The 9,989-nt window shown below is 35.1% G+C and overlaps 1 protein-coding gene across 1 annotated transcript in view; it reads right to left on the bottom strand.

Annotated features, from left to right (window-relative positions):
• Positions 1–403: 403 nt before the first annotated feature.
• Positions 404–9,989, bottom strand: part of LOC142350417 (uncharacterized) — a 52,397-nt gene continuing 42,811 nt past the window's right edge. Inside the window, exon 11 of the mRNA XM_075402264.1 lies at positions 404–644. Within this exon, the coding sequence (XP_075258379.1) occupies positions 404–644 (241 nt within the window). The remainder of the gene's footprint in view (positions 645–9,989) is intronic.

Genomic DNA, 9,989 nt, shown 5'->3' with positions numbered 1-9,989 from the left:
CCATTATAAGGACAAATCAGAAAGATCCGGGTATACGAGTTCTAATCCATGGTGTTCGAGTTCGTTGGGAATAGTTACATTTAAATCTGCAATAGCAAAAAAGAAATTCCAGTGTTTCTCGTTTGGATAAACGTAATAATGATTAATGGTACCGGTGCTTAAAAACATATAAGTTATCTTGATACATGCTTTATACTGTGTGAAACAAATATTGAACCATCTTTCTACTTTAACAATTTTAATTTTTTCCTTACCGATAAACAAAATCATTTTAGTTTTAACAATTTGGAAAGAAATGAGGGGAAAAGAACAAATTGATCAGAAAAAAAAGGATAGAAAAAAAATGAAAAAGAGGAGAAAAAAAAATTTTTTGTGGAAAGCAAGTTATGTAAAACAAATTACTTTACTGAAGAGCGCCCAAGTTGACTGGGAAGTGCTCTTCGATATCGATGAGTGCGAGAAAGAATTCCCAATGCATCATTCCCATGGTGACTCGAGTAGAACCCTCACATCCACGTTCGTAGTCAGTATAATGTATGATTATACAGGGCTTTATTTCTGCAGTGGGAGTTTCAATGAATGATCTCTCGAGAGATTCTACTTTGACTAGTCGCTCACCAAAGTGGAACAGCATTATAGGAGATCTAAATTAAAAGGGATTTTGGAACCATTTAAAGCTTGGGATATATTTATGAAGAATGTCCAATAGGGGGAAGATGGTGTTAAGATGATGGTTCCATCAGTCCAAGTGTTTAAATATTCGAAATGGAGTATTAGTTGTGGTATAACTCTGTTACTTTTTGTTGTCACAAATGATTTTTCAAAAAATTGAATTTGTATAAGGCAATTTTGGTATGAGAATATCATTGCTGTTTTTTAATTGTTAATTGTTTCCAATTCTTTAGTAATGAAATCGTTTTGAGAAGAATCACTTTTCGGCAATTCAAAATAAAGATTGTGAGGTACACAGTTTGGGTTTTCTAGAACAAAGAGGAAAAATTTCCAATGAACTGAAAGAGGATTAATACTTATTAAACAAATTTTTTCACTTTGGATTTCTTTGAGCGTTACTAGCATAGTAGGTACAGGAGTTGGGTATGCATCAAAAGATCGTTGAATTTTTTGTAACTCTACAAATTTATTGTTAACTGCAAATATCATAGTTTAGAATGATACTTAAGCAATATAGATTGGGTGTTGTACTTGAAATACCGAGTTCTCTTTGAATGCTAGAAAAATGGTGAAATCGGCGAACTGAGGATGAGTAATGAAAATAGTTAAAAGTCTGTAAATATTTGTCATGGGTTTTTTTGCGAAAGTCATTATACTTATAGCGGAAACATAGTATACGGCTAATAGCTCAAAATTTTGGTTTCCGATTCTGATTTGTAAGTTTCTAGTAGTTAAATGAATCATGTTGCTGATCTAGCTCATTTGGCAAACTATTAGGGTCGAATTATGCTAAATACACGAAATAATTCCAATACAACGAATGAGGGGTTAAAATCACAGTATCGTTTTCCCAAGTGTCCCAAAACTCAAAATTTATAACAATTTGAGGGAAAATGTCTCCGTGATTTTCTTCAAAGTTTTCTTTATTTGATAAATTGTAACGAGTCTATCTTGAAACAAAAAGTACATTAATGGAAGCGTTTTAGTTGTTAATTAACTTATTGTTCTTCATTTCAAAACTATGTATAAAAGTATGTAAATGTAAAAAAAAGGATAAAAAAGGGTGTGTCAATTATTTCTGAAAAGAGGATTATTGACAACGATTGATATTTACAGATAATATATCAATCGGATTCAATGTAGCAAAATCGGAGTAGGGGAAGAGTGCAGGCAATAGCTAGATAGACATAGTTGCGATTACATAGTTGAAAATGGATTATAAGAAATAAAAAGCAAGAAAGGAATCCACACATGTCTCTTACAGGAAAAGTCAAAGTCTAATAATATTTTTCTTCAGACGCTTTGAAACAATTTTGTATTCGACTCCAATGTTTACAAAAGTAATTGTGTCATCAATCAGGGCTCTTAACAATGAGAAGTATTGAAAATTTGAATGCGGTACATCCAAGTCTATGATGTCACTGAAGTAGAAAGATGCAACTCTAATAGTTACAGTGGTTTTTAAATCGGAAATACTTGATGATAATATTTGTCCGGTGTATTGTCCAAATCGAATGAATAAAGCGTTAGGCTGTTTTATGAATTTGGTTTGCATAGCATAGCATCCTTTAGGTGTATCTAAACAAGATATTAATTAACTTATAGAGTCTAATACAAATAATTTTTTTTTTTTGAGACAAATTATTTTTTTATGAAAAAGATGATTTTTTATTAACAGCTTTAAGGAGGTGCCACCACACTTAGAATGGTTGCATCATTTTGTGGTTGTGGTTGATGTGACGCTAGATTTGGGTATTCTACTTTATTATTTTCTGTATGACAATGCTCATCAATTTTATTTTCTCGAGGTTGATCCTCAACGCATTTGTAAGTTTTTTCTATTGTGCTGTAAGGTTGATAATTACTAAGCGGTAAAAAATGATTGTTGTTCTGCGGGGCCGACGGTTTGTTTCCGTTAGAGAATACCGGTGTAAAGAACGATAAGATACAAAGATTATATGTTGCTCCTAATAGAATTTTCCAAAAACCCATTGTTTTGTTGGATATTTTGTGGATTTCGAACGCTCTCATGATTGTTACGATTACATCAGTTAAAAATTTTATGCACAGGAAACAAGCAAAATGAACTCCAATTTTTTCCAAATAGAAGGTGATAATTCCAAAAGTGCCTTTAAACTGCTCGGTAAAAAATGTAGGTGAGAGTAGAGAGTCTAGATAAATTTGTCTATTTACGCCCATCGCGGACGCATAAATATCTTTTTGAGAGTAGTCTATGCTTCTTCCTTCTAGAACTTCTCTTGAAATTTTTGTCAGAACTGATTTTGATGCTTCCGAATGCAAGATATTGTCCCAAAATATTTTAGTTGATTTGGTGTGTAAATTCCGGCACGTTGTGATTCGTAACCGGTAAATTTTGGAACAGAACTAACAACTCTTGAAGAGAATATTTTTGGCGGTTGTAAAGGAACAGGTGCTGGCATCAAATGGTACCATGAATTATCATTATCAATATCTAATTGGTAGGCATTTTTGTAGCCTCCAATACAATTTACTTCGTTAGCAAATGGATAGGTTTGTCGAGAAATTGGATCGACGAACATTGTCCTATCATCATAGTGAATAGGAATCCTATCAAAACACTGATCAAGAACCTTAAGTGGTGAGTTTCGTTTTGGACAGTGGTACAGCCAACCTATGCTACCATCTGTGTCTAAGAACATCGAGCGGTTGCCGGTTAACATGTATCCAGCTAAACGATTATTTTGGATAGCCTGCATTAGTATCATTTGTTTTTGAGTTCGATCAAGTTCGCATTGCTCTATGACCAAACCTTTCCATGCTTGTTTTATTTGCATGTAATTATGATATATGACAAAATCCATTTTTACCGCAAGGTTAAGATCATAGTCTAACTTGTCTTTGTCTAAGTGTTCCCATGCAACAAAACCATTGTCGGATGTTCGGATCTGATCATCTGAAGGCTTCCTATTAAACCCATTTACACTTCGGCTGTTGTCAGAATCAAAACGAAGTTTATGAAAAAATTGTTGAGTTTTTGATTTATAAGATTTGCCAGTTTTCATATTAAATCCGCCTGTATAAGAAACATATAAAGAATCTAAATTTGTTCTGTAAATAAACTCAGGTTTTCCACACACCTTTTCCTTTTCATCAACTACTCTAATTTTTATATCCATTTCAGCAGGAGAATACGTTCCTGGTCCTTCATAGGGCGTCTCCGGTTTTTCATCACTCACTATGAAATACTGTACGTTACCAAATTCGTTTTCATGTTCTAGCATTTTTGCGTTTTGTGAAAATCTTTTAGTAACTATACAATTTTCCGGTGACTCCCAATTGTATGCAAAGGGGTCGAGTGATGTCGAATGACAACCTCCTTCTGAGAAAGCACAAGGAAGTTTTAGTCCTTGACTGTTATAGACAGTTCTGTCATTTAGATCAATATCGAGTACGGTTTCTTGCATCAGGGTTTCAAAAGAAAAATGTTTGATTTGACCACGGTTATCACAGGATGTTGATGAATCACCTTCAAGATCAACTCCATGGTTTTTATAGGAGACAGTTTTTATTCCATGCTTTATATCAATTTCCATTTCATCATCATCAAATTCTGTAACAGCAATTTTTCCAGTTTTGTTAGCATTTAAACATTGTTCAGGCGAAACAATAATATCATATGTTATTATTGGAGCGTTGTGTACAATTGAAGAATGGGAAAACATACCACAACTATAACGAATGAGCATTGCAGTGACTTTGCACATAAGAGCTTTGACGAAGGTCCGATAAGACCGTTGGTAAAGTGTTACATGTGTATCAACTATCTGAATGTTTTCGGGTGTAATTTTGCAAGGAGAAACTTGTGTTAGAGCATACATTTTGTTTTCTTTCATTTTAGAACAGTCATAATGAATGACCCTTAGTTTGTTAGATACATCATTAATATCGTCAAGGAGGGGTTCAGTAGAGTTAATAACTATAAAAGGAGTACAAAAGTAGAAAAGATTTATAAGTAAATAAGAAAAATAGAGTTTTTCAAAACAAAGATATCTTTTCATCCTGTTCTTTTTTAGCGCTTCAAGCCGGGAGTTAAGGCTAAGAGTTGTAGTAATAGGCACGTCCAGAAAATGTTGACTGGGTTTTGGTACCTAAAACAAAGTTAAGTAAATCCGGCTTGATAACGTGATGGCGGCTTGGCCGAGCGACTAGAGGTTCGCCTATTATTATTATTTTCTAAAGTTTGTAAATTAGAAGGTCCTTGTTCCGATGTATTAGGGCGGAGAGGACTTAAATTAGGGTCTAGAGGTATTCTAGAATTGTGCTGTGGGCAAGGAGTTGAACTTCTTGTTCGACTGCCGCTAGGCAGGTGTGTTTGGACTGGAGGTGGGTTGTCACGACCACCTGAACTTGCTTCGTTGAAACCAGAATCGAAATTGGTAGGTGTTCGGTCAGGGTCGAGGTTCTGCACAGGGGGTCTCTTCGTATGAAATTATCCACGGGGAAATATTCGGTGTTAGTGGGGCTTTGGAAGGAGAATTTAGTCAAGGGACTGTTGAGTTTATTCATCTGACTTGTCATTAGATTATTATAGAATGTGTCACAATTATTTTTATCTATACCATACTCTAGGGTTAACTCTGGTATAGTTTCAGTAGCTGGGTAGTACTCGACTAGGTGATTTCTATGAGCGACCTTCCTGGTGGCCGGGTTGCTATCTAAAGTTAATTCATAGTTAACATTGGTTAGTTTTTTGTCTATAGTATAAGGAGCTGATCTTAGTTCATGTAGTTTTTTTGACTTTCCTAACTCAATTTGATGGTTTTCCATTAGAACTTTTTGTCCAACCTCAAGTGGCTTGCCTAATTTGTGTTTGTTTCTATGTTTATGTGCGCTGTTATTGTTTTCTAAGCTCCTTTTATAAGCGTTATTGTAAATTTGTTTGAATTGGTTTTCTCGCATAAGCAACGAATTGTTAATAGTTTATTTTAGAAGTTTGTCAATTTCGGTGTTTTTTGAAGTTTGCAGGGTATGCCTGTGAAGAGGCAGGTCTTTGCAAAACTCGGAAGAGCATGTGAGTTGTGAATTTCGTAGGAGTCCTAACTTAAGTGACAGAGGTATCTGTGGTTTTTGTCCAAACACAATTTCATAAGGTGAGATTCCAGTACTAGCATTTGGAACCGTGTTATGAGAAAAAGCAAATTTTGGTGCCAGTTCGTCCCATTTACCTCGAGCTTGTTCTAGAAAAATTCGGAAATGTGCTCCTATATGTTTGTTTTGCATCTCGACTTTGCCATTAGTCCAAGGCGCATAAGCAGTTCGAGGTGCGGGTGTTATACCTAATTCATGAATGTAACTCGCAAAATCTTGGTTCATGAATGCCGAACCCTTATCATAAACAAGTTTTTGTGGTATTCCAAAAGACAAGATGAACTTTTCTAAAGCTTTTATGGTGTCTACTGCGTCTGTGGAACGTACAGGGTATACTTGAATGAAACGCGAAAATGAATCAACAATAACTAAACAATGATGTTTACCTTTCGATGGAGGATTTAAAGGTCCTTTGTGATCAATATGGACCGTATGAAAGGGGAATGGGACTGTATCAGTCCACTTTTCGAGGGGTGCTTCGTGGATATCTCTCCGTTTTTGTTTATTTTTTTGGCATTCAAGGCAATCAGCAATTAGGTTTTCAATCCATTTATACATTCCGGGCCAATAAAAAAATCGTTTTACATTAGCAAGTGTTTTATCTAAGCCTATATGACCTGACAGTTCACAATGAGCTAGCTGAAAAACTTTAACGAACAATGACAGTGGTACACAAATTTTTAAGTATTCAATATCTGGTTCGTCAGTTTGTTGTTGAATACATAAGATGTTACCTACAAAACTCAGTTTCTCAAAGTTATTAATGTACGACATTATGGCTTTAGATTGTCGGAATTCAATTTTCTTCTCGTCTTTGTTATTGTTCGTCCTTAATTGGCGAATTTGTTGTATCACTGGGTCTTTTAATTGTTCTTGACAAATTACCGATGTATTTAAATCAACTTCTTTAGAGAAGATTGTCAGTTTATCGATGAGTTCTCTTGCATCTTGGATTTTTGTATTTTCGGGAATTTTTTTTGCTAATTCGGTTTTATCTATACAAGTGCTATTTTTCACGAAAAAAACTTTATCGTATTCTAGAGGGAATCTGTACTCCGAGTCTGTGGTATTAGTTTGATCAATGTAGAGTTTGTCAAAGTCTAATTCCGGTGACTGGTTCTCATTGAACAATTCAAATTCCGAAATTGGGTCAAAATTTTGTTCGGTTATCCCTTCATCAGGGTAGGAATCAAGTTCTGTATAGTGATCAGACGTTTCGTCTTCCTCCTGTTCTGATACAGGGGTTATTTCATGTTTGCGATGACGCCTATAGTGGTTAATTGATGAACCATACGAGAAATCTTCCGAAATATTGTTTATTGAGCAAAGTCTGTTTTGGTTATTGTCGTACTTTTGCTTTACCATTTTGTCATTTTTGAAACTGAATTTGTCGATACCCGTTATGCTTTGTTTTAGGATTGGAAAAAAATCATCTGCTGGTCCCCTTTCATTATCACGCAAAATGAAGTATTTTTCCTCGTTACCATGCTCGTCGTAAAAACTAATGTCTTTTGGTATCTTTTTGTGTTTAAGTTGATACTTGTCCAAATCCTTAAGTTTTACATTGCGACTTAGGATGTCGGGGAAGGCTAAGTTTTTTCCTTCAGTCCAAATAATTTTCAAGTTTTGAAATTGAGATATTACTAACTGGTATCTAAAAAACCTGTGAGAGAGCTTTCCTCTTCTACCCCATAGATACATTAAGGGCTTATGGTCTGTGTACACGTATACAGGATGGGGAGAACCAATTAGGTAATGCTCATAAGTTTGTAATGCCGATATTACACCGCAAAGTTCGCGTGCTGTGGTACTCATTTTTTGTTCCTCTTTAGTGTAAATTCTAGAATTAAAAGACACTATTCGTTTCCCTTCCGGAAATTCTTGAACGAGAATTGAGCCTACTCCTATAGAAGAAGCGTCTACATGCACGTGGAATGGGTATTTAGTATCAGGTATTGCTAAGATAGTATCTTCGCTAATTCTGTTTTTAATGTCGTTAAACAGTTTTTCGTGTTCCGTTGTGCAAACAAATTTAGTTTCTGTGCGGGTTAAGTCATAGAATGGTTTGCAGTCAACATGCAAATTTTTGATGTACATGCTGTAGAATCCTAAACAACCTAGAACTCTCATGACGTCACGTTTGTTTTCGGGCGACTTGAGTGCTTTTAAATCTGCTACTCGCTTCTTGACTGGTTGTATCCCATCTTTACCTACTACGTGTCCCAAGAACTGTACTTTCCTGAGGAAAAATTTAGTCTTTTCAGGTTGAGCTTTCAATTCTGATTTCCTTAAAAGTTCATGGTACTTGTCAATTATTTCAAACATTTCGGTTTCATCTTGCGCTTGCATGATGGTGTCATCAATGTAGGTTATAGCTTGTTTTTTTCTAATTAATGGTGCAAAATGGATAGTCATTATACGACTGAAGAAATTAGGTAGACCGCATAGACCATAAAATCCGCGTTCAAATGTGTATTGCTTTGGACCAATTACAAAGCTTACCAGCTGTTTAGTTTCCTCAGTTAAAGGAAACTGATTATAAGCTGAACAAAGATCACTGGTTGTGAAGAAATTACCTTTAAGTCTAGTTAATAGGCTTCCGATTGGCTCTAGTGGCCATGAATATCGACTAAGATCTGTTATTGAATTCAAATATCGGGCATCTATAACCAGTTTTACTGTGTTCCCCTTGGGTAGGATTATGATTGGATTAATAAATTCTGATCCCATTTCTTTATCATTACCCATTTCCCGGATTATACCTGTTTTACACAGTTGTTCTAAAAGGTTTTCTAGTTTTTCCTGATAATGTAATGGTACTTTGGATGGTCTTTGTTTTGTCAAAGTTGAATTAGGTAAAAGTTTAACATGAAACTTTTGTTTTATCTTTCCAACATCGTATTTGTGTTGAGAGTAAACGTCTTTATTTTTAGTTAAAGTCCTCAGTAACTTGTCTAAGTTTTCGTCATTGATATCAGCTTGACTGAAATCAAATTTTTTGAGAAACGCTTGATCGGTTTTGTCAAATCTGTTAAGTTTTTCTTTGGGAAGTTCAACGGGTCTGATGTTCTCATCAGTTGTTTCTAATTGTGGCTTAAGATCCTTGAGGTCGTCGCTAAAGTCTGTTTCTAATTCGTAGTTGTTGGTAAAATCTTGTTGCCCTTTTCGCTTTTCTGTTTTCTTTTGTTTTTCAGGAGTTTTGCCTGCAAAGAAATTTTGAATTTTTGGACCTTGTTTTTCACTAACATGGAATATTTGATCCCAATTAGTGTCACTATTCATTAGATGGTTTATGAATGCAACATTGTCAACTACAGAAAATTCTGGGTCTTGTCTAATTTCAATGTCTTCTAAAGTGTGCCCAATAGGACCCTTTTGGATGACAACCTTGTTGTTTTGAGGATTGTTTAGCATTATTGGTAATTCTTTTTCTTTTCTAAAACACTGAACGTTGTAAGTATAAGTTCCTTGAGCTTGCAGTTCACTTCCAATTACGATGGAGGTTCCCTTTCTGAAGAATTCATTCGGAGGTCTTATTGATATTACTCGAGTTGATTTTGGTGCTAATGGTAGTTGCTGGTCAAGAGTTACAATTTTGTAAGAGCTAATGTATGGATAGCTTTTCGTTTGGTATCTAGATAATGTGACGGCTACTTCATGGTAAGTTTTTAAGTCAATTTTTGGAGTGGTTAGGTCAATAGATTTTACTGTAGATTCAAGGAAATCCATTCCCAACAAATTCGGCTTGGAACCATCTTTGGCTGAAACCCATGCGGTAACTTCCACTTGATACTTTCCTTCAATGTCGAAAGAAATTTTGAAAGTAATTTGACCTAGAAGTTTCAGTTTCTCAACATTAACCGCTAAAGTATGATTTTTTGAAGCTTTCATTTCAATGTGTTGTAATTTACATAGTTCAAAGTAAGTGTGGTAATTAATTATAGAGCTTGATGCTCCTGTGTCCAACAAAAACTGTGTTTCTAAGCCGTTATTTTTATTTTTGTCTCCGACGGATTGGTATAAATTAATATAAATATGTGAGTAACTTGCTTTGTTATCAGTAGTGTTTATGAACGGAGACCTGTCTAGTTTAAATACTCGTCGTTGTGATTCTCATTATTGTAATAGTCTCTGGAAGTTTCACTGGTAAAGTGAACTCGAGGGCTTCGCCCTTCACTGCTATCTCT

Source organism: Convolutriloba macropyga, chromosome 12, assembly GCF_964194025.1.
Source record: "Convolutriloba macropyga chromosome 12, txConMacr16.3, whole genome shotgun sequence".
In the NCBI taxonomy this organism is placed as follows: Eukaryota; Metazoa; Xenacoelomorpha; order Acoela; family Convolutidae; genus Convolutriloba; species Convolutriloba macropyga.
The sequence above is the reverse complement of the archived record's forward strand: the minus strand, read 5'-3'. Positions and strand labels throughout refer to the sequence as shown.